Below are 25,643 nucleotides of genomic sequence, written 5' to 3'. Positions count from 1 at the left end.
TATTGGATACAGTTCTGATTTATTTTGAATTGTTGGCCATTGGCGATTGTCCATCTTTGTGTGTCAGACCTGGATGGCAATGACCTGCTCTCCTATTGGCCAGCGCTGGAAGAGTGTGAGGTCCACTCCCTGCAGAAGTGGGGCTCAGAGCGCCGCCTAGGGGCTGACTACAGCAAGGATGGCTCCAACAACAACCAGCCTGACGCAGCGCTGACCAGTGGGGACGAGAACGGCCTGACAGGACATCCCAGCCGCCACCGCAAGGGTGAGTCACAACCTCAGTTGGACCAGATGATACTATTTTGGTCTGTGGGGGTATCAGTGGTTGACTTTGGAGTGCTGATGACCGGCATTTATTACCAATGGGTTCCACATACAGATTCATGTAGACTCAAAGACCAAAATACATACACATGATTAACCTTTTCTCTCTTCTCATCTCTCCCTGCTGTCTCAGGCATCCTGAAGAACCGTATTGGCTGTCCGCCGGCCCTGCAGGGTCTCTCCACCATGGGCCGGGTCCCCAGCGATCTCTCCTGGTACCGCACCTCCACCCTGGGCCACAGGGGCGTCCCGGCAGCCTCCTACGGCCGCATGTACAGTGGGACAGGCTCCCTGTCTGGCACGGGCTCCTTGTCCCAGCCCGCCTCACGCTACTCTTCCAGGGAGCACCTGGACTCTCTGGCTCGCCGCCAGTTCTCCAGAGACCCCCTGGGCCGCCAGGCTGGAGGAGGGTCCCAGAACCGCCTGGACCGCCAGGGCTCCCGGGACAACCTGGACCTGCTCCCCCGCCGCCGTGAGCCGGGCCTGGACAGAGCCTCCAGGGAGAACCTGAGCAGCTCCAGAGACAGGCTGGACATCCAGCAGCACAGCGCCCATGCCTCCCAGGAGGACTTGAGTGGGAATGGAGGTGTGGAGCCGAGTCTGGGGGGGTCGCGCTCCCAGCTCAACAACCTGATGCAACGCCAGGCCTCCTCTCGTGAACACCTGGGAGGAGCGCTAATGAGCAGCCACTCCCGCCAGCAGATGGAGGGCAATGGGGGCGGTGGGGGGACTCAGACCCAGCCCTGCAGGGAGTGGCTGCGCACACTGCCCCCGCGTCAGCCCTCGCACCCCGACCAGCCCCCACCCTCCCCCCCTCCACCCCCAATCAGCGAGGAACCCCAGGAATCCCCCCTACCCCGTCGCGGCCGGCTGGACTCTGCTCCCCCGTGTAGGTACCCCCTCCCTGCCCTCGGCGCACCCCCCAGCCGCCACCCGTCCAGTGAGCACCTGGACATCCTGTCCTCCATCTTGGCCTCCTTCAGCTCATCTGTGCTCACACCCCCAGACCCCTCATCTGCACAGGGACCCTCCCCTCCCCTCCCCACTCTGCCACCTCCCACAGCATCTCTGAGGTTTCCCCAGACTCTGAGTAAGTCCTAAACTCAATCACTCACTCACCTTCATCTACCTGCTTCCTTTTCTCTTCACACTCCTGCTCTGCTCTCTTTATCTCTCTATCCTCACGCATCCCTCTTTTTGGTCATCCCTCTTTTTGGTCATCCCTCTTTTTGATCCCCATCAAAGATGTGGTGATTTGGATTCTAAATGTGTCATAGCCTACATATCAGGAGATTTATGTAGCATTAATAACTATGATGTTATTTTCTCTTGTCACTGATTGTGGTCTCTCTTGCCTCTTCAGAGTCAACAGAAGTGAAGGACAGTCTTGATGACACCCTCCAAATCCCACAATGCATGTCTAGTGGGGTGACCAAGGACTGCGCGGGGGTAGGGCAGAGGTCAAGGAGCCCCTGGACTGCTGAAGCACTTTGGGATACTGGAGGACATGTGTTGAAGGAAGGCAGAGACAGTGAGAGGGAGTTTGAAGGTGCTGGGTTGGTGCTGCTGTTAAGTATTTTCGGTCACAAGTAGCAACCAGTATGGGGAGGAGGGCTATATGATTGAAACAGAGGCTACCTCAGCCACTACGTTTTAACATTCTTCGATCCTCAGATTTCAACATGAACACAAAGATCGGAATCGATCTGCTAAGAAAAAGATGAACCTGTAGATAACATTTTTATACATTTTGTATCTTTTTCAACAGAAATGAAGAAAAAAAACATCTTGTGATGTTTTGGAAGATTGTGTCCAGGTGTGGTTGTGAAGGAGATGTGAATGGAATCTGTTGCTATGGGCGATAGCCCTAATTCAATCCCAAATTCCACTACCATTATCCCGAAACCTTTCCTCAAACCTGTCAACTATGTTTATAAAACTAGGGACTGGGGTTGGTTAGTGTTAATTGGATGAGATTACAAGACGTGATAGGATGAGGACGATGTTGGGGGCGGGTGATTGTAAATAGGAAGGAATTCTAGGAAAGCAGGATTTGATAGAACAAATGATTGTGAACAAGAAAGAAGGCAGATATACTTTTATATTTGCAAGGCTTGATGATGGCTTGATTATCTCCTCATTCTTTAGACATAATTGTTCTGTTAATCCAAGACCCACTGCATTTGAATGTCGAACATCTATTCTACAGCATCATATAGCTCTCTGTGCTACTATAAATCACAAACAAAACATATCAGCCAAAACCAAGTGTTATATCAGACATGGTTCCATATCTAATGGTTTCTCTGCCTGAGGATATATGGTCCATTTATGTGTAGAATATCTCTTTTCAATGACCTGCTGTAATATCATTTCATGTCTTTGGTGGTATGTTATTATAAATGTGACACTATAATTGCCAAAAATGTCCCCAGGGGTACCCCCAATATCCATCCTTACCCATGTTCCATCTATGTTTAGCTGCTCCAGTTATTTAGCTACTGGGCAGTTATTTTCTCACAGGATTTATTATTGCAGTACCTTTAACTTGTACAGACATAGATTTTATTTTATTTATGACGATCATATTTCTTACTTTGTAATTTTGTGTGAGAGGATGTAATGTTTCCTATGGCCTGACTCTCCCACTGTGACAAAATGCGTTGAGAGAAAAGAATGAGTGAGATGACGAGGAAAGACATTGATGATGATGATGATGAAGGGATAGAGAGGATGGGGGATTGTCTTTGTCAGTTACTTTATTCTGGGGTATGTGCTATCCAGTCAGCATGGGGGGAATTTGAAACGGCTGCTCCTCATTTACCGTGGAAACCATCCAAGAGAAATGTTGCACATTAAAAAAAGAACTATTCCTAACAAGATGTGTTTTCTGTGAGTGACATTCCCTGATGAAAACAAGTGTTAGCAGAGACCAGTTTTGACAGTTTGTTTCCGGAGGCTCTTCTCTCAGGTATTTTTATGTGCCAGGTGTCTTTTCATATTCAGAGATATCCCCCAGCCCATTACAACAAAACTCCCCCTGATTCTGAGCAGCAATGAAAAGGAATACAAAAACCTGAAACTGTCAAACTAAGAAAATCATTGTCAGAAAATAAGAGCAATAAAAATGTAAAAAGAAACAAACGTCAAATGATTTGATCATGATCCTCAATGTCCTTGTTCCTAGAGGACAGTCGTACCCGTATCTTCTTCAGCTTAGCCTGATAGTATCTATTGTTTTTTGTTGGTTAGATTAACTGTACTGTCAGACATTCTGCTCTTATAATAGAAGAACTTTCAGTTAATATTGAACTGTATTGACATTTTGATATGTAAGATCATCATACAGAGAGGATTGTCTATGGAGATGTGCTCTAGCTGAGAAGACACATTACCTCCCTGTGACTGTACAAATATAAGCCATCCTTACTAATCTGCTAGAGAACCCGTTCAGATTTAAGTATAGCTTTTGTATGACTGATGCCTTTAGTGAGGTCTTATGCTTTAATATTTAATCATTCATCCCAACTGTTACACCCAGAAGATTGGACAATCTTCTCAGGGTAACAGTTGAGATAATGGGACAATTCAGAGTACAATGCATTTCTCATCCTTGGATTGATGTACGTTTCCCGAGCCATATCTCGTCCGGCTTCGCGGTGTCTTGATCTACACAGGAAATCTGTCTGACCCTAGTGCAGCTGTAAGCAAGCAGGTCGGATCTACTGGCTACGTAAAGTAAGGTATTGAAAACAGGGGTGCCAATCCGTTTTTATTTTTATAAAATCAAACTTTTTTGGAGCATACAATATTTGTATTTATTTTAGATTTTTTTGTTGGCTAATCTTTATCAAGGGTGCAAATAATTTTGGACTGACTATGTGTGTGAGCAGATGACACCACATCATTATATCATCTGAGGAAAACAAATATTATAAACTCAATGTGATGAGCTCATCTTAGCAGAGTGTCAGCACAGAGTAGTGCTTCTACACCTGCATTGCTTGCTGTTTGGGGTTTTAGGCTGGGTTTCTGTACAGGGCTTTGAGCAGTGTGGTATCACCTGCAGTGGGGGAGCCAGGCCAGAGGCCGGTGTAGCCCTCCTCTCTGTCCATGTCGTCCTGCTTGGAGATGAGGTTGGGCACCATGGCCGTGATCTCTTGCTGAACCTCGGTCAGGGCCGTGACATGCAGGCCAGTGACCACCTGCTTCTGGCACCGGTGCAGCACCTGGCGACTCTCCACCTTCAGTCTCTTCCAGTGTCTTCATGGTACCCACCGAGCTGGGTGGCCGGTCAGGGAAGGCAGCATTGACGACGTTCACCACCTCGCCCCACATGGCATTGCAGTGCACCCTGGCGTTGGTGTCCTTCCTGTAGTCCTGGACTGTGCGAACCATGCTTTGAATCCTCTGCAAGAATTAGAGCTTTTGCTGCATGGTTAAGTTGGGAGTGAGGTGCGACATGGTTGTTGGTTGCCAAGACAATGGGGTGGAGCTAAGGGGTCTAGTCCTGCTCTGGTTTTGTGCGCTGCCCTATGGGACTCCCAATCACGGCCGGATGTGATGCAGCTAGCTAGCATTCAGTTGAATTTGAAACAAGGTTGTTTTCGGTGACAGTGTTTGGTGTGTGGTTTCGTCTAATTTGTTGACCTGATCATTTGCAAGAACTGCTAGGTGCATGTATTTACTTGGATGTGTCATTGTCATGAATGGTACTGTGATCCACAGTAGAGCATCATCTTTACTGGGATAACCAACTGGTTTGGAATGTTCTCACAGTAACAGATGGCTGTCCACTGTTACATCAAATTACATGATGAACACGTGCAGTGGTCAATTCTGTGATTGTTAATCACGCACAAAATCATTTGTTTTCCGGGTTTGAAATAGAAGGACACACATCAGAACGAAATTCAAATGTATATGAATACCTGCAGCAAGGTTGAGATTTTTAGAGGCATCAGCCACCGTTCGCAAGGATTCCAAATGTTTCATCCACCTATCGAATGCTTTGCTTGCTACCTTAGCAGGTTTGCTAGATAGCATTACTGTCAAACTAATACACCTGGGATTCCCCATTTAAATGCACATAGTTTTTATGTACATTTTAAATTACTCACATGCAACCAGACAGCAATAAAAGCTCAAACACTGAGTGGCCAGGATACAAAATGTAAACAACAAACCTGCGGAATTGACGTAAATAGCACGTTCAACTAGTTTTTAACCAATGGGTATCAATTCTATTGCGATTCATTTGTCAGTGTAGACATATTTGATTGGATCCGTGGAATACACACTACTCTGGCAGTGGAGGAACACATAGGTGGCTAGATAGAACCAATACACAAAATGGATTAAATTAAAGGGTTCTCCTATATAGATATGTAAGTAGCTAGCCATAGTATTTCTAATACAGCAGTAGCCCTGACATTGCTAGCTAGCTTTATAATTGTTTTTTTTGGTATTATACAAAGTTATTAGCAGTATGTCATCTAGCTAGCTATTGGTACACAGTCTTTTCACGCCACTTCGATACAGCACAACCGGAAGTGATTTTTGTAGCAGATTACCCAACCTTTTTTCAATCCGGGACCTTTGAGACGTCCCTACCTCATTTGAAGTTAACACTTAAAATGGGTTGGGGTTACCCACGGACCTTTCGCTAACTCTTTTCCTAACCGTAACCTGAAATTCTCCTAACCTGCTACGAAAAAGTCACTTCCGGCCATAGCTGTATCGAAGCGGCGTGAAAAGTGTTTCTCATACGGTGTTTTCCTGCCTTGGTTTTGACAATAAGTCTGAAGTTGTTGTAAATGAAACTTGTTCCTTTCTGATTCTCATTCATAAGAGAAAGAGTAACATAAACGGGCTAAAGCCACACATGATCAATCTAATGTTACAGCACACACACATAGCTAGTATCTAGCAAGTTGACGTTGTCACACTACAGAAAAGGGCTTTTGAATAAGAGGATTACTGGCTAATTCTTCTGTATGTGTCCCAGGTTGTCAGGTACTGTTGAGGAGAGGAGCTCAGTGATGATGGAGACCGCAGCCCTGGTAGTGCCTGTCACTGCTCTGGAGTTCCTAAGGGAGGAGTACCTGCTGACAGGTACGGGATCCCTGGCTAGAGAATACAAGACCGTCTGTACCGTAGAGATCCTATTAAATTACTAATATTCAAATTCCTAATTCCTAATATTACTGCCTAATCAAAACCCTAGTATTATCAATCTGATCTGGGTCATGTTCCAAGAAATGTAAATCCTTTCTCTCTCTTTTTTTGTCCTTGTTCTGTCATGAAGATGAATAATGACATTTGCATATGTCCATACAGGTGAGGGTCCGATCCTAACAGTTTACTGCCTCCAACAACAGCCCAAAGCCTGCACCTCACTGAGCTTGCTCCACAACTACCGCATCCATGGGATCCGTCACAAACCACAGCCAAGAGACGGACGGACCCGTGACCCAGAGGATGAGGTGGTAGTGTTTGGAGGGAAGGTTGTGCGCCTGCTGAGGCTGAGTGCTAGAAGGTAGAGGCTAGAGCCACTGGGCCCCCTCATGGAGCTGTAGGACTGGGCCCTGGATGTCCACTTGGTCTCTGGAGAGGAAGAGCCCCTCCTCAGTGTGGCTCTGGGCTTGGGAGGGACCTGGGAGGACTCTGACCTGGTGGAGGAGACAGTGTTCAGCCAGCTGGTACTCTGGAGGCCAGGAGGGGCACAGCCAGACAGGAAGGCCCCAGTGGAAAGGTGTCTGCCAGGTCATAGTGGTGTCTTCTTCAGCCTCTTACCGCCGGGAGACTGGTGTACGGACACCAGTCTTCTCCGTAAAGCTGTCCCTTGGACGGGTGTACAGCACTGGGGAGGACGGGGTCTCTGTTGTGGGACTGGGGAGGTGGGGGAGGGTGGGCCGGACACTGAATAGATACCGGGCTGGGGGAGTGAGGGCGGTCAGTGAGTGAGGGGAGGGCCAGGGCATGTGGGTGGCCACCGGGGGGCTGCAGATTGAGGAGTCCAGCTATGGCAGGTGGGGGGTGAGAAGAGGGCGAGAGCCTGGAGGACCTGGACTTCCCCTCCTGTGACGGGGGTCCTTAGTTCAGGTCCTGTGTGTTAGAGGTGTTGAGACTTATGGGTTGGGGGTCTGCTGCATCCAGGGAGGGGCTGTGTGCTATAGGCAGCCTCCGTGAAGGGGTGCATGTCTTCCCCATGTCCCAGCCTGGTGCAGGGGTGTTGTTGAGGGCAGGGCCAGGGAAGGTCCACAGTGTGCTGTGGGTGGCGCAGGCAGAGGGACAGGGGATACCTGCAGGTGTCCGGGGCAGAGGGGCTGGTCTATCATTGGCAGGTGGAGGTAGAGATAAGACACAGGACTGGATCTAAGGGTAGAACCACTGTGCTCTCCTCCTGCCTTCCTGTGCAAAACGACGGCTCACTGCTGTAGTTTACCTCAACCATCCACAGGGGGCACTGTTGCTATGTGGAAACAGGAGATGATCACTGCTTCTTTTTGAAGGGAGAGAACACCGGAAGCAAGGGGTGACTTGGGTGTGAGCATCGCGGACAGCTGTACAGCGCAGGTAGAGATAGCTGTGTGAGTCCTCTGGGTCGGACCAGAAATTCTTGAGGTTCTGAGGGTCCATCAGTCATGCAGGAGGATGGAGTGGCTGGAGAGTTCTGCTTCTGGAACCCCAGGACTCTGAAGATGACCTGAGGGTCCAGGAACTAGAAGGGACTGGGTCTGGGAGTCATAAAAAGGCCCACTTTGTGATAATGGTCTTCCACTTGGTCCACCTTGTGGTGTGGGACACTCATCGGGGTGCAGTACCAGGGGGAGGAGGTCTACAGCTCCAGTCTCAGTGGTCAGTGGCTTTAGCTCACACTGCCCTTCTGACTGCCCTAAGGATGCTGAGCCCTGCTGATGTCCCCTGACCAGAGGGTGTTTGTTGAGGCTGGCCAGTACCGGACTCAGCCAGCAGGGAGCGCTCTTCTCCCATGGCATAGACCCAGTAGGGCTGGAGGTATGGATGGGGGCTGGGTGGTTGTCTGTGGACAGTGGTTACAGCTGCTGAAGGTAACAGACATGGAGGATGGAGGGAACGGGTAGCATAGAACTGGAAGAAAGATGTGTGGGACGTGTGAAAGAGTCTTTTCACCAGACAAGACAACATGACCTGTTGTGTACAGGACCCAGTGCTTTCATACCCATGGACTGGTACTTTACTAAATTCATTGTCAAAGCATCTGACATGGGGGGTATTGCAAGTGCTGTGTTGTGAAATGGAGGTCTCGATGGGGGTCAGTGCACAAGTTTACAGGGGGACAAGACTGCAGCAGATGAACATGAATTGTTTAGTCACATCCGAGTGCCATCTTCACTGAGGAGATAAAGGGACAATCAGAAAAAGGCTACGAGAGAGAGAGAAGGGTTTGAGTATGGAGATGGACAGCAGAGGTGAATAAATAAGTAAACTATTGAGAGAATGTTAGTTAAAGAGCCAGAGGATGGAAGGAGGGGATGCCTTCTGACCAATGCCGTATAAAAACAACTGTATATGTGAATACATACACATTGCTTCTGACAGGCTCAATGGGAAATCTCTGTATTTGTTTTGTTTCAATAGAAAGACCTGTAATTCAACTGTGTCTGTGCAGAGTGAGAGAAGACTCATGGAAGGAATCTATTGATGCCTGAAGGGAGTCGGGGCTGATTGGTGAAGTCATTTACTGTAAGCACAGTTGGACAGAAGGCATTGTCTGCTGAGAGGTTAAAGTGACAAAGGAGGTGTGTGTGTGTGTAGTGGTGCGTGAGGGATACCTCGGCGTCGCCAGAGCCAGGAGAATGAGGCGGAGGTGTGCCAGTGGACCCCAGAGGGGGGAGGAAAGACCCCCAAGTTGAGGAGGAGCCCTCCACATCCACCAGAGAGGTACTTTAGTTAAGATGGGTAACATTGTTGTCATGTGTTATTATGGACTAAAGTAATGAACTGTGATCTCTCTGCTCTGTCGTCACAGGTTATAGGCACTATGGTGTTACAGGATCGGTTGCAGGTACTGTGAACCAACTAAGGTTTCCCACCACTTTATTTAATAGCGCTACTATTTGAACCTGCTTCACTGTCTGTGTGTTGACTTCTGGTCCATGACTGTTTAAAAGGCCAGCTCCTTCTCCTCTTGCTCTGCATCCTCTCCTACTCCTCCTCATATCCTGTTTCATCCCCTCTCATCTCTGTTGGCTCTCAAGTGTTTTATTTTCCTCTGGCTTTGTTCTCTCTCAACAGACACTTGATCCTGTCAACAGAGACACACGGGGCATGAAATAATAAACAATTCACTGTAAAGCTCACAACAACAGTTCTTGTGGTGAGATGTTACCCCACCCTTCCACCAAGGCACCTGCAAGTTCCCGGACATTTCTCGGGGGAATGGCCCTAGCCCTCACCCTCCGATCCAATAGGTCCCAGACGTGCTCAATGGGATTGAGATCCTGGCTCTTCACTGGCCATGGCAGAACACTGACATTCCTGTCTTGCAGGAAATCATACACAGAATGAGCAGTATTGCTGGTGGCATTATCATGCTGGAGGGTCATGCCAGGATGAGCCTGCAGGAAGGGTAACACATGAGGGAGGAGGACGTCTTCCCTGTAACGCACAGCGTTGAGATTGCCTGCAATGACAACAAGCTCAGTCTGATGATGTTGTGACACACCACCCCAGACCATGACGGACCCTCCACCTCCAAATTGATCCCGCTCCAGATTACAGGCCTCGGTGGAACGCTCGTTCCTTCGACGATAAACGCGAATCCGACCATCACCCCTGGTGAGACAAAACTGCAACTCGTCAGTGAAGAGCACTTTTTGCCAGTCCTGTCTGGTCCAGCGACGGTGGGCTTGTGCCCATAGGTAACGCTGTTGCCTGGTATCCTGCACCTGTCCCGCAGGTGTGATGCTTGAATGTACCGATCCTGTGCAGGTGTTGTTACACGTGGTCTGCCATTGCGAGGACAATCAGCTGTCCATCCGGTCTCCCTGTAGCGCTGTCTTAGCCATCTCACAGTACGGACATTGCAATGTATTTCCCTGGCCACATCTGCAGTCCTCATGCCTCCTTGCAGCATGCCTAAGGCAAGTTCACGCAGATGAGCAGGGACCCTGGGCATCTTTCTTTTGGTGTTTTTCAGAGTCAGTAGAATGTCCTCTTCAGTGTCCTAAGTTTTCATAACTGTGAACTTAATTGCCTACAGTATGTAAGCTGTTAGTGTCTTAACGACTGTTCCACAGGTGCATATTCATTCATTGTTTATGGTTCATTGACCAAGCATGGGAAACAGTGTTTAAACCCTTTACAATGAAGATCTACAATGAAGAAAGTTATTTGGAATTCTTTTTGAAAGATGGTCCTGAAAAAGATACGTAAATTATTTTTCCTGAGTTTATGAGCAGAATTACTGTCTTACCCAGTGGCATGTCCAGGGGGTGACACCCCCTGAAATCTGATTGCCCCCCTCTTAGTTGTGATATGTCGTCTCTGAATATATTGATCATTTTGAAGGCACGCACCGACAGAAATCTATCTCACTGGAGAAAGCATCCGAGTGAGTGAAACAGCGCACCTCTGTCTTAGTATTTGTAACCCATGTACAGTATCTGATGCTATCTGGCCAAAAAGAGTAGAGAGCAGATACATAGGCTATAGATACTAAACCAGAGGGGCGCTGCGTATTGCAGGTAAATGATGAAACATGGATGAGAAATGTGTTTATTTTATTGTAGTTTTGGGGGGAAACATGGCTTCCCTTGGCAACTATGAATACACACTACTTTTTAGGCTGAATGTCATTAACTTAGTGTTTGTAATAGATGTCCTTTTCAAAGGGTGGGTGCACAGTGCACTGTTCGGATGCTGGACTTATTTTGGAGTAGACGAACATGCGCAGGTAACCAACTTAAGGGATTAGTTTGACAATCAGATGATAACATAAATGGTTGTGTTCACATTCAAAGGAAATATGTCTTTATTATAAAGCTCATAAGACATTTGTCACGGAAGGATGGCACTTTCAAGTGATCTTACTGCTGTATGCTAATACATTATATTAAATCCTGACCAAACGCTAACTATCATTTGATTTATTTGAACAGTGAAATTTACTAAACCTATACTCAAGTATTTAATGCAATGAACCATCATAATTATATAGAAAATCCACCTTGCATCGATTAAGGTTAAAAATGTTATGGCCCCCCTAAACTGAGTCTGTGCCCCACCTTGGCCACCCCATTCAAAATGTTCTAGACACGCCCAATGGTCTTACCTCAATTAGCCATGAAATCCTAGTTCGAAAGCGACTGTTTTTCTGGAAGCTGTGCTGTGCTGTTTCCCCACAAGTGCCAGCGCCCCGAGCAATACCAGTTCTAGCCAGTGATCTTCAGTCCCTCGCTATTTGAGTGACAGCTAGCAGGATGCAAACACAGCAGAGGGAGAGCAATGACGTGGTGCACATATCTACACATGTGAGATAGTAAGACTTTTTTGGTGACCACTTTTGTCTCGTAGGCGCTACTTTCAGAACTACTGGCTAAAAAGTACACAAAAGTACCGGAGAATCTCTTTAATGTTCAATATAATGTGGCATATGTTCACAATAATTCTCTCCCAATAATGGGAAACATCTTTTTCAGCCTATTTGTTTTAGTCATATCACTTTATATTCTACAATCAGTTATAGTCTTTAATGTGTTAATATGTGATGTGGCAAATGAAGGATTTGTCCAAAGACCGTTATGCATATCAGTACAGCAAAGTACACATAATCACATACACCTGAGCTTTGACCAACTCACTTGTACAGATACCTGAGTTCACCTGCACAATCATTTTCGAACACCTATACCCCACTGCCTTGGTGCCACAATGACACCAGTGTTTGGAGAGAACATGACAGCTGCTGAAACACACACATTCACATACTGTACACACATACACTATACCGTGTATTCAGACCCCTTGACTTTTTCCACATTGTTAAGTTACCGCCTTATTGCAAAATGTATTAAATTATTTATTTTTCTTCAATCTACACACAATACCCCATGATGACAAAGCAAAACATTTTTTTTTTTTGCTATTTTATAAAAAATGTTAAAACAATCACAATTACATAAGTATTCGGACCCTTTACTCTGTACTTTGTAGAAGCCCCTTTGGCAGCGATTACAGCCTCGAGTCTTGTTGGGTAAGACGCTACCACCTGTATTTGGGGAGTTTCTCTGCAGATCCTCTCAAGCTCTGTCAGGTTGGATGGGGAGCGTTGCTGCATAGCTATTTTCTGGTTTCTCCAGAGATGTTCGATCGGGCTCAAGTCCGGGCTCTGGCTAGTCCACTCAAGGACATTCAGTGACCTGTCCCGAAGCCACTCCTGTGTTGCCAGGTTTCCTCCAGACGTGACGCCAAAGAGTTCAATGGTTTCATCAGAACAGAGAATCTTGTTTCTCATCGTCTGAGAGTCTTTAGCTGGCTTCCGTCTGGCCACTCTACCATAAACGCCAAATTGGTTTTTAAATTTGTATTTATTTCACCGTTATTTAACCAGGTAGGCCAGTTGAGAACAGGTTCTCATTTACAACTGCCACCTGGTCAAGATAGAGCAAAGCCGTGTGACACAAACAACACAGAGTTACACATGGGATAAACAAACGCACAGTTAATTACACAATAGAAAAGTTTAAAACTGTTTTCTGCCCCTCCCAAAAGATAGAATTTGTCGATAATTGGCCCTCTTTCTGGGACTCACCCACAAATAGGACCAAGCCTGGCCTGTTGAGGAGTCACGGGACTCCATCCTAGCTGGAGGGGTGCTCTCATCTTATCTACCAACATAGACAGGGCTCTAACTCCTCTAGCTCCACAATGAAATAGGGTGCAGGCCAGGCAGCAGGCTGTTAGCCAGCCTGCCAGCTTAGTGGAGTCTGCCACTAAGCACAGTCAGTCTAGTCAGCTCAACTATCCCCATTGAGACCGTGTCTGTGCCTCGACCTAGGTTGGGCAAAACTAAACATGGCGGTGTTCGCCTTAGCAATCTCACTGGGATAAAGACCTCCTCCATTCCTGCCATTATTGAAAGAGATCGTGATACCTCACATCTCAAAATAGGGCTACTTAATGTTAGATCCCTTACTTTAAAGGCAATTATAGTCAATGAACTAATCACTAATCATAACCTTGATGTGATTGGCCTGACTGAAACATGACTTAAGCCTGTTGAATTTACTGTGTTAAATGAGGCCTCACATCCTGGTTACACTAGTGATCATATCACCTGCGCATCCCATAAAGGCCTCCTGGGCCATATACAGCGTTCCTCATTGAGTTCCCTGAATTCCTATCGGACCTTTTGTCCAACATGTCTCTGGACCTACTCACTGTCACAGTCATACTCTGGACCTAGTTTTGTCCCATGAAATAAATGTTGTGGATCTTAATGTTTTCCCTCATAATCCTGGACTATCGGACCACCATTTTATTATGTTTGCAATTGCAACAAATAATCTGCTCAGACCCCAACCAAGGAGCATCAAAAGTCGTTCTATAAATTCACAGACAACACAAAGATTCCTTGATGCCCTTCCAGACTCCCTCTGCCTACCCAGGGACGTCAGAGGACAAAAATCAGTTAACCACCTAACTGAGGAACTCAATTTAACCTTGCGCAATACCCTAGATGCAGTTGCACCCCTAAAAACAAAAAAACATTTGTCATAAGAAACTAGCTCCCTGGTACACAGAAAATACCCGAGCTCTGAAGCAAGCTTCCAGAAAATTGGAACGGAAATGGCGTCACACCAAACTGGAAGTCTTCCGACTAGCTTGGAAAGACAGTACCAGGCAGTATCGAAGAGCCCTTACTGCTGCTCGATCATCCTATTTTTCCAACTTAATTGAGGAAAATAAGAACAATCCGAAATTACTTTTTGATACTGTCGCAAAGCTAACTAAAAAGCAGCATTCCCCAAGTGAGGATGGCTTTCACTTCAACAGTAATAAATTCATTAATTTCTTTGAGGAAAAGATTGTGATTATTAGAAAGCAAATTACGGACTCCTCTTTAAATCTGCGTATTCCTTCAAAGCTTAGTTGTCCTGAGTCTGCACAACTCTGCCAGGACCTAGGATCAAGAGAGACACTCAAGTGTTTTAGTACTATATCTCTTGACACAATGATGAAAATAATCATGGCCTCTAAAAAAAAAGCCAAACCTTGACTCAGAAAATATAAAAACCTATCGGCCTATATCGAATCTTCCATTCCTCTCAAAATGTTTAGAAAAAGCTGTTGTATACAAAATGCTTCAGTCTGGTTTTAGACCCCATCATACCACTGAGACTGCACTTGTGAAGGTGGTCAATTACCTTTTAATGGCCTCAGACCGCGGCTCTGCATCTGTCCTCGTGCTCCTAGACCTTAGTGCTGCTTTTGATACCATCGATCAACACATTCTTTTGGAGAGATTGGAAACCCAAATTGGTCTACACTTACAAGTTCTGGCCTGGTTCTGTCTGAAAGATATCAGTTTGTCTCTGTGAATGGTTTGTCCTCTGAGAAATCAACTGTAAATTTCGGTGTTCCTCAAGGTTCCGTTTTAGAACCACTATTGTTTTCACTATATACAGTGCCTTGCGAAAGTATTCGGCCCCCTTGAACTTTGCGACCTTTTGCCAGATTTCAGGCTTCAAACATAAAGATATAAAACTGTATTTTTTTTGTGAAGAATCAACAACAAGTGGGACACAATCATGAAGTGGAACGACATTTATTGGATATTTCAAACTTTTTTAACAAATCAAAAACTGAAAAATTGGGCGTGCAAAATGATTCAGCCCCTTTACTTTCAGTGCAGCAAACTCTCTCCAGAAGTTCAGTGAGGATCTCTGAATGATCCAATGTTGACCTAAATGACTAATGATGATAAATACAATCCACCTGTGTGTAATCAAGTCTCCGTATAAATGCACCTGCACTGTGATAGTCTCAGAGGTCCGTTAAAAGCGCAGAGAGCATCATGAAGAACAAGGAACACACCAGGCATGTCCGAGATACTGTTGTGAAGAAGTTTAAAGCCGGATTTGGATACAAAAAGATTTCCCAAGCTTTAAACATCCCAAGGAGCACTGTGCAAGCGATAATATTGAAATGGAAGGAGTATCGGACCACTGCAAATCTACCAAGACCTGGCCGTCCCTCTAAACTTTCAGCTCATACAAGGAGAAGACTGATCAGAGATGCAGCCAAGAGGCCCATGATCACTCTGGATGAACTGCAGAGATCTACAGCTGAGGTGGGAGACTCTGTCCATAGGCCTGTCTCAGCCTCCAGTATTTATGCTGCACTAGTTTGTGTCGGGGGGCTAGGGTCAGTTTGTTATATCTGGAGTACTTCTCCTGTCTTATCCGGTGTCCTGTGTGAATTTAAGTATGCTCTCTCTAATTCTCTCTTTCTCTCGGCGGACCCTAGGACCATGCCTCAGGACTACCTGGCATGATGACTCCTTGCAGTCCCCAGTCCACCTGGCTGAGCTGCTGCTCCAGTTTCAACTGTTCTGCCTGCGGCTATGGAATCCTGACCTGTTCACCGGACATGCTACCTGTCCCAGACCTATTATTTGACCATGCTGGTCATTTATGAACATTTTAACATCTTGGCCATGTTCTGTTTTAATCTCCACCCGGGCACAGCCAGAAGAGGACTGGCCACACCTCATAGCCTGGTTCCTCTCTAGGTTTCTTCCTAGGTTTTGGCCTTTCTAGGGAGTTTTTCCAAGCCAATGTGCTTCAACACCTGCATTGCTTGCTGTTTGGGGTTTTAGGCTGGGTTTCTGTACAGAACGTTGAGATGTATTAGCTGATGTACGAAGGGCTATATAAATAAATTTGATTTGATATGAAAGAAAGAGAGAGAGAGAGAGATCTTCTGTACAGATTCTGACAGATCTTGGCCCTGTAAACCTCAATAAGACCAAAATAATGGTGTTCCAAAAGAGGTCCAGACGCCCGGACCACAAATACAAATTCCATCTAGACGCCGTTGCCCTAGAATACACAAAAAAACCATACATACCTTGGCCTAAACATTAGCACCACAGGTAACAGTTGCCTCTGTTAGCAACGTCAGCACAATAACTCTTTGTCGGGAGCTTCATGAAATGGGTTTCCATGGCTGTGCAGCCGCACACAAGCATACGATCACCATGCACAATTTCAAGAGTCAGCTGGAGTGTTGTAAAACTCGCCGCCATCTGACCCCCGGAGCAGTGGAAACGCGTTCTCTGGAGTGATGAATCACGCTTCACCATCTGGCAGTCCGACTGACGAATCTGGGTTTGGCGGATGCCAGGAGAACACTACCTGCCTGAATGCATAGTGCCAACTATAAAGTTTGGCGAGTAGTAATAATGGTGTAATAATAATAATAATGGGGCTGTTTTTCATGGTTCGTGCTAGGCCCCTTAGTTCCAGTGAAGGGAAATCTAAAAGCTACAGTATACATTGACATTCTAGATGAGTCTGTGCTTCCAACTTTGTGGCATCAGTTTGGGGAAGGCCAATTCCTGTTTCAGCCTGACAATGCCCCGGTACACAAAGCGAGATCCATACAGAAATGGTTTGTTGAGATCGGTGTGGAAGAACTTGACTGGTCTCAACCCCATCAAACACCTTTGGGATAAATTGGAACACTGACTGCGAGCCAGCCCTAATTGCCAAACATCAGTGCTCAACCTCACAAATACTCTTGTGGCTGAATGGAATCAAATCCCAGCAGCAATGTTCCTTCTCGTGGAAAGTCTTCCCAGAAGAGTGGAGGCTGTTATAGCAGCAAGGGGAAGGACCAACTCCTTTATTAATGCCCTTGATTTTGGAATGAGATATTCAACGAACAGGTGTCCATATACTTTTGGTCATGTAGTGTACATGCCCTCCTGTGCAAACTGACATCGTTTCACGTGTGGGTGTCTGATATCAATGGATAGTGAGACTGATAACTAGAGGCTTTGATGTGGTCTATTTGGACTTTGTCCTCTAGAATGGGGTGGAATATAACACACAGATAACCCTGTGATCAAACTTTATCAGTTTAGAAGCAACAGTCATGTTTCATACTTTGGTAGTCCTTATTTGATCTGGTTTCATTCAAATATAATCACATTTCATGAAAACAACAGGATTTTCATTTTCAGGTCCTTTTTAAGCAGTTTGTGTGTTTAGTGATTTGGTATATGTGTTGAATGCTTTCCTCAGTTCTCCACACTGTTGGCTTTGAGGGATTCGTTCGGTGTAGTCATGAATGATGCCTTGTAATCCACCAACCATTTCACTGATGGTGTTGTAGGATTTTAGACTGATCTCTTAGAAAGAAACACATTTGCTTGATAGCTTAAGTCATCCTGTGGATATGACAGTATGGCTATAGAGATGGGCCAGGAGATCATGGGGTTTGTTTGGATTCTTTCTCCTGGGCAAAGCCCTACTAAAGCCACAGTTCTCTTCCCAAATGGCCCCCTATTCCCCATATAGTGCACTACTTTTTACCAGAGCCCATAGTGCACTGAAAAGGGATAGGGTGCCATTTAGGATGCTGCCTCTGTCTGAATGGGAGTCATTGATAAAGGAGGCATTCAGTAGCATTGAACAGTTGGGAAAGGGGAGGGGAAGGGAGGGAGTCGGGAGGGTGGATTGGCCCTATTCTGAGTCGAGTTCAAGGCTTCACTCCACCCTCCCAGGCTCACATGCTGTACGATACACACACTCTCACATTCACGTTACATAGGCCTACTCGTTCTCTCTGCACATAGTTTCCTACAGGTTTTTTCTTCACCATAGTATTTACTCTACTACACACTGTTTGGATATTTCCCTATTTAATTACTATGCTATTATTTCTGTGCATTCACTCTAATTATATCTAAACTGTTTCACTCAACTATTTATACAAAAAATAGAGAGACATTGGCGAATGGAAAATTGGCAGAAGTCAGGGAATGTTGACTGTCCTTATCTAGCAGTGCTGGAGAGTGTTTCTGCACTGTGCTTTTGACTTCAGTATGAACAGTATTATTCTTAATTCTCTCAAGCCTGTTTTGCCTGATCACACAGCCATGCTGAATATTCTTGTGCAGCGGTTCAGAAAGAAGTCCCGGTCGGTTTGGGAGAGGTAGAAGACAGGAAGGATGCTGGTGAGTGAGGGCCTTGTTTGCCACAGCGCTGTGTTCATGGAAAGATTCTCAATAGGGTTCCGCTAAACTCCTCTGTCCTCCGTACTCTCCTTACATCCTTTTGAAAAAGGTAATTGATGAGAGGAAACTTGGAAACAAATGCACTTGTATGAAATGAGACTCCTCCACTAGCACACCATCAGGCAAATGATGCTTACAGAGTATGAATCCCAAAATACATTATTAAAGTTGTACACATGTACAGTGGGGCAAAAAAGTATTTAGTCAGCCACCAATTGTGCAAGTTCTCCCACTTAAAAAGATGAGAGAGGCCTGTAATTGTCATCATAGGTACACTTCAACTATAACAGACAAAATGAGGGAAAAAAATCCAGAAAATCACATTGTAGAATTTTTTATGAATTTATTTGCAAATTATGGTGGAAAATAAGTATTTACTTAGGATACACTTGTGCTCCGCAGGAAGACGCAATGGAGGACAGAGAGGCAGACTCTTCCATTCACCTAGTAACGAACTGACACTCCTCCATCACTCAACCACTTATCGGTTTCCAGGTCATGGAGGAGAAAGGATGGAGAAGTCATTTATTTGTCCTTTCAGCTTGTGCTAAAAGAGTGAAATGTGGGTCAAGTTACCATGAGAGAGAAAATCATGCAAGGCTTTAAATATAATAACTATCGGTATGTTTGTATGTATGACTGACACAGGTACTTTCGCCATTCTTGCTATCATGATTGGCACTGTGAAGTGTAACGTGGAGTTGCTTAGCAACAGTGTTGAGGAGCGGGAGGGTTGACAGAGACGTGGCCAGAGTGTGTGTGTCACGTTCTGTTCTTTATTTCCTTTGTTTTGTCTTTATTTAGTATGGTCAGGGCGTGAGTTGGGCTGGGCAGTCTGTTTGTTTTGTCTTTATTTAGTATGGTCAGGGCGTGAGTTGGGCTGGGCAGTCTGTTTGTTTTGTCTTTATTTAGTATGGTCAGGACGTGAGTTGGGCTGGGCAGTCTGTTTGTTTTGTCTTTATTTAGTATGGTCAGGACGTGAGTTGGGCTGGGCAGTCTGTTTGTTTTGTCTTTATTTAGTATGGTCAGGGCGTGAGTTGGGCTGGGCAGTCTGTTTGTTTTGTCTTTATTTAGTATGGTCAGGGCGTGAGTTGGGCTGGGCAGTCTGTTTGTTTTGTCTTTATTTAGTATGGTCAGGGCGTGAGTTGGGCTGGGCAGTCTGTTTGTTTTGTCTTTATTTAGTATGGTCAGGGCGTGAGTTGGGCTGGGCAGTCTGTTTGTTTTGTCTTTATTTAGTATGGTCAGGGCGTGAGTTGGGCTGGGCAGTCTGTTTGTTTTGTCTTTATTTAGTATGGTCAGGGCGTGAGTTGGGCTGGGCAGTCTGTTTGTTTTGTCTTTATTTAGTATGGTCAGGGCGTGAGTTGGGCTGGGCAGTCTGTTTGTTTTGTCTTTATTTAGTATGGTCAGGGCGTGAGTTGGTGTGGGCAGTCTGTTTGTTTTGTCTTTATTTAGTATGGTCAGGGCGTGAGTTGGGCTGGGCAGTCTGTTTGTTTTGTCTTTATTTAGTATGGTCAGGGCGTGAGTTGGGCTGGGCAGTCTGTTTGTTTTGTCTTTATTTAGTATGGTCAGGGCGTGAGTTGGGCTGGGCAGTCTGTTTGTTTTGTCTTTATTTAGTATGGTCAGGGCGTGAGTTGGGCTGGGCAGTCTGTTTGTTTTGTCTTTATTTAGTATGGTCAGGGTGTGAGTTAGACTGGGCAGTCTGTTTGTTTTGTCTTTATTTAGTATGGTCAGGGCGTGAGTTGGGCTGGGCAGTCTGTTTGTTTTTCTATGTTTGGTTTCTGTTTCCGCCTAGTATGGTTCTCATTCAGAGGCAGGTATCGTTAGTTGTCTCTGATTGAGAATCATACTTAGGTAGCCTGGGTTTCACTGTTGGTTTGTGGGTGTTTGTGTCCGTGTGAGTGTTTGTCGCCACACGGTACTGTTTCGTTCATGTTCACATTTATTGTTTTGTATTTTATAGTGTTCAGTTTATTTATTAAAGTAATCATCATGAACACTTACCATGCTGCATCTTGGTCCGATCCTTATTCACCTTCAGACGAAGAGGAGATCTGCCGTTACAGTGTGTGGCAGTACAACTTTACATCATTACATTACATTTAAGTCATTTAGCAGACGCTCTTATCCAGAGCGACTTACAAATTGGTGGATTCACCTTATGACATCCAGTGGAACAGCCACTTTACAATAGTGCATCTAAATCTTTTAGGGGGGTGAGAAGGATTACTTATCCTATCCTAGGTATTCCTTAGTTGCCTCATACAGGTGAACGCACACACACACTGCCAATTGTCTCTGTTACTCTACAGATAGTGTTGTTTGTGTTGGGGTGTGTGTAGCTGGCTGTCTCAGCCCCTGTTCAGTGGCTACACCATGGCACCAGCGCTCCATATCAACATCCACCAGCTGCCTCTACTCTTGGCATCCCAACCTACAGGCACAGGGCATTCTGGTTGTAGGCTGGGTAAGCTTTGCTTGGTGTGTGTGTGTGTGTGTGTGTGTGTGTGTGTGGCTGTGTGTGTGTGTGTGTGTATGTGTGTTGGGCTGTGTGTTTGTGTCTTTATTTAGTATGTGGACGTGTGTGTGTGTGTGTCTTTATTTAGTGTGTGTGTGTGTGTGTGTGTTGTGTGCAGGAGAGTCTGTTTGTTTTGTCTTTAGTGAGAGACGCTGGTTGATGTGCTGTCTGGAGTGATAGCATGTGCTTCTTCACCTGCATTGCTTGCTGTTTGGGGTTTTAGGCTGTGTTTCTGTACAGCACTTTGACATCAGCTGATGTAAGATGGGCTTTATAAATACATTTGATTGATTGAATGTTGCAACGGGAGTCAAGATGCTGAATAGACTCTTCAAGATGAAGTTACCCATGCCCATTCCATGGGAGCTGGTGCTGGTAGACACACACATATACACACACACACATTCAGAAATGAGTCAGAATTGCATAAAGGTCTGTCTTTCTGCGGATGACTGTTCCAATATGATGATTTCCTCTCCTCTGTTCTCTTCACTTTATCCTCGGATAATCCTCGTCACCTTCCTGTCGGTGCAGTTGGAGTAATCCTGGCCACCTTCCTGTCGGTGCAGTTGGAGTAATCCTGGCCACCTTCCTGTCGGTGCAGTTGGAGTAATCCTGGCCACCTTCCTGTCAGTGCAGTTGGAGTAATCCTGGCCACCTTCCTGTCGGTGCAGTTGGAGTAATCCTGGCCACCTTCCTGTCGGTGCAGTTGGAGTAATCCTGGCCACCTTCCTGTCAGTGCAGTTGGAGTAATCCTGGCCACCTTCCTGTCGGTGCAGTTGGAGTTGTGTCAAGGTAGTAGGACACATACCCACTGGGTCAGTCTTACTGTCTCTCTTCATCTGTTTGTGCAATGTAGAGAAATAATAGTGAAAGTTAATTTATTTGTGATATAAATGTTCTCCCACTAACATGGTTAAACCTTGGACAGCAACCAGGTAACTGAGAAATGAGCTCTCACATTGTCTCATATTGAACTCACTATCCTCACTCCACTGTCAGAAGGACCAGTTTTTCTCTCCCCCTATTTCACTGCTATAAGTGGTCTCCCTGCTGTAGGAACCTGTTTGGCGATAGGCCTCTGCAACACAATTGGAGGGATGTTCCTGTGTTTCGCTGTCAGCTGATCCTTGCCACACAGTATGGTCCAAGGGAGTGTTGGGGTGAAAACTCAGGTAGTGATGTTAAATGTGGGAATATGTAGTCCATAGTTGGCTGCATTGTCACTAGACTAAACTCTGGCACAAATAAATACTTCATTCCAGAGCTTTTCTTTATTTGTACTATTTTCTACATTGGAGAATAATAGTGAAGACATGTAGTAACCATTTTTTTTTTAAACAAATCAAAATCCATTTTATATTTGAGATTCTTCAAAGTAGCCACCCTTTGCCTTGATGACAGCTTTGCACACGCTTGGCATTCTCTCAACCAGCTTCATGAGGTAGTCACCTGGAATGCATTTCAATTAACAGGCGTATCTTGTTAAAAGTTAATTTGTGGAATTTATTTCCTCCTTAATGCATTTGAGCCAACCAGTTGTGTTGGGGTGGTATACAGAAGATGGCCCTATTTGGTAAAATACCAAGTCCATATTATGGCAAGAACAGCTGAAATAAGAAAATATAAACGGCAGTCCATCATTACTTTAAGACATGAAGGTCAGTCAATCCAGAAAATGTCAAGAACTTTTAAAGTTTCTTCAAATGCAGTCGCAAAAACCATCAAGCGCTATGATGAAACGTGCTCTCATGAGGACTGCCACAGGAAAGGTAGACCCAGAGTTACCTCTGCTGCAGAGGATAAGTTCATTAGAGTTAACTGCACCTCATATTGCAGGCCAAATAAATTCTTCACAGAGCTTTAAGTAACAGACACATCTCAACATCATTTGTTCAGATGAGACTGTGTGAAATCAGGCCTTCATGGTCGAATTGCTGCAAAGACACCACTACTAAAGGACACCAATAAGAAGAGGCCAAGAAACATGAGCAATGGACATTAGACCGGTGGAAATCTATCGTTTGGTCTGATGAGTCCAAATTGGTTCCAACCGCCGTGTCTTTGTGAGATGCAGAGTAGGTGAATGGATGATCTCTGCATGTGTGGTTCCCACCATAAAGCATGGAGGAGGTGTGATTGTGTGGGGGTGCTTTGCTGGTGACACTGTCTGTGATTTATTTAGAATTCAAGGCACACTCAACCAGTATGGCTACCACAGCATTCTGCAATGATATACCATCCCATCTGGTTTGGGCTTAGTGGGACTATCATTTGTTTTTGAACAGGACAATGACCCAAAACACCTCCAGGCTGTGTAAGGGCTATTTGACCAATGAGAGTGATGGAGTGCTGCATCAGATGACCTGGCCTCCACAATCACCCGACCATAACCCAATTGAGATGGTTTGGGATTAATGATATTTCATAGCTTGTCTTCACTATTATTCTACATTGTAGAAAATAGAACAAATGAAGAAAAACCCTTGAATGAGTAGGTGTGTCCACTTTTGACTGGTACTGTATATTTCCTGGTAACTGACAAAATAAAGGAAACACTTGAGTAAATGAGGGATACAAAGTATATTGAAAGCAGGTGCTTCCACACAGGTGTGGTTCCTGATTTAATTAAGGGTCATGTGTTAAATGTCCAGTTGTCCATTATTTAACAAATAACACCTAGGCCTATGTATTGTATTTCAATATCCTACTACAATCCACCAGGATTTAAAAAAAATATATATTTATTTTTTCATTTATTTCCATCAATAATTAGTCCAAAAAGTATTGCACCTGAATTTGACCCCAAATATATGACTGTTATATTTTCCCTTAAAACTTGTAAACAATTAACATAATGCATTGTCATTTTATTTCCATTTCAGTAGCTAAATAAGGAGGTGGACATATCAGTTCCAGCTAAAACTGGGATTAGAATCACGTGCGGCAATAGATCTCTGTGTGCAGGCAGCCTGCTTGCTTGAGCACATCGGTCAACATACCCGTATGGTAGTTGGGACAGTGCCACTGGTAGGCTACACAACAACAAAGCAGGAAACAACAGTTTCTCTAAATGTACACAAAAAAATGCAAAAATATTTGACTGCTAAATGGTATAACATTTTTGGGTTCCATGAAGAACCCTTTTCCACAGAGGGTTATACATGGAACCCAAAAGGGTTTTCCTATGGGGACAGCCGAAGAGCCCTTTTTTGAAAGTTCCAGAAGCTTTAAAATGTGGGCCAGGTTGTCAGGATGCATAATGTACTGTATAAGTACATATTAATTACAAGTTAAGTACCCCTCAAGATACATTTAATTTGAACTATCTAAATCCAGTGTAACATCTAGTAATTACATGGTACTTATGCAAAAATTACATTGAGGAGAGACTGACTGCATCACTTCTTTTTATAAGAAACACTAATGTTTTGATAATCCCAAATTGTTTGCATTGCCAATTTACACACAGCTCTGACACACACACTTATCCCACCAGGCATGCCACCAGGGGTCCCCAAATCCAGAACAAATTCAACAAAGCGTACAGCATTATATAGAGCCCTAACTGTATGGAACTTCCCTCCATCTCATATTGTTCAAATAAACAGTGAACCTGGTTTCAAAAAACAGATAAAGCAACACTTCACGGCACAACACCTCTTCCCTATTTGACCTAGATAGGTTGTGTGTATGCATTGATATGTAGGCTACATGTGCCTTTTTAAATATGTATGTAGTTCTGTATTATGTTTCATGTTTTGTGTGGACCCCAGGAAGAGTAGCTGCTGCTTTTGCAAAAGCTAATGGGATCCTAATAAAATACCAAGTGATGTTCTATGCTTTGAAATAGTGTGTTTTCAGTTAACCCAGATGGTACACTTTATTTTGGTGACAAGTGCTAGCAATAACATTGGCTGGAGATATATTTTCAACAGTCCACATTCATGGGTAAGTAATTAGTCGGTTGAGCATAATCTCTCGGACACCCAGCACATCCACGAGGAGTCACAACCTTTGTGAGAGTTGTTACTGAATCGGGTGCAACTGAGAAGAAACATGTAGTGGAAAGCTGCCCATTAATTGTTACACCTTTGTAATCACGGACCACAATTACTACCAGTTACTTGTTATTACACTAACTATTAGTTACAGTTAACTACAATACTTGTTACACTGTAATTACACTGTAATTACACATGCAATTACACTGTAACAAGCAGCTGAATGAAGTGTTACCCCAGGTTATGATGAGGTCTTAACTATGACCAGTAGGCCACATAGTGGTCAGAATCATGACCTGCTGGTCGTATGGTGGTCAGAAAAAGACATATTCTGGTCAGTAATAAGACTTCATAAAAATGGCCGACTAGAATAAGCCGTCATAAAAAGACACCGTACGTCCGTCTCTCCCTACAGCTGGTGTGTTTGGCCACCCTAATCTCCACCCTGCTGTTCAACCTGGATCTGGGCCTGACTGCTGCCATGGCCCTCTCTCTGATAACTGGAGTGACT

General features: G+C 44.9%; 1 protein-coding gene, 1 long non-coding RNA gene and 1 pseudogene across 2 annotated transcripts in view; all 3 read left to right on the top strand.

The window, feature by feature from the left end:
• LOC118371810 (cadherin EGF LAG seven-pass G-type receptor 3-like) overlaps positions 1-3,201 on the top strand; it is a 59,841-nt gene extending 56,640 nt beyond the window's left edge. Inside the window, exons 33-35 of the mRNA XM_052482078.1 lie at positions 68-265; positions 458-1,414; positions 1,688-3,201. Of these exons, the coding sequence (XP_052338038.1) occupies positions 68-265; positions 458-1,414; positions 1,688-1,917 (1,385 nt within the window). The 3' untranslated portion in view covers positions 1,918-3,201. The remainder of the gene's footprint in view (positions 1-67; positions 266-457; positions 1,415-1,687) is intronic.
• Positions 3,202-3,335: 134 nt separating this feature from the next.
• LOC118371809 (WD repeat-containing protein 6-like) lies at positions 3,336-7,290 on the top strand (annotated as a pseudogene).
• Positions 7,291-8,586: 1,296 nt separating this feature from the next.
• On the top strand, positions 8,587-10,826 carry LOC118371819 (uncharacterized). The gene is made up of 3 exons (XR_004823088.2): positions 8,587-9,249; positions 9,338-9,373; positions 9,604-10,826. It is a non-coding gene; the product is annotated as an uncharacterized LOC118371819 (long non-coding RNA).
• Positions 10,827-25,643: the final 14,817 nt, after the last annotated feature.

This window comes from Oncorhynchus keta, chromosome 27, assembly GCF_023373465.1.
Source record: "Oncorhynchus keta strain PuntledgeMale-10-30-2019 chromosome 27, Oket_V2, whole genome shotgun sequence".
Classification (NCBI taxonomy): Eukaryota; Metazoa; Chordata; class Actinopteri; order Salmoniformes; family Salmonidae; genus Oncorhynchus; species Oncorhynchus keta.
This window is presented reverse-complemented; position numbering and strand designations above follow the sequence as displayed.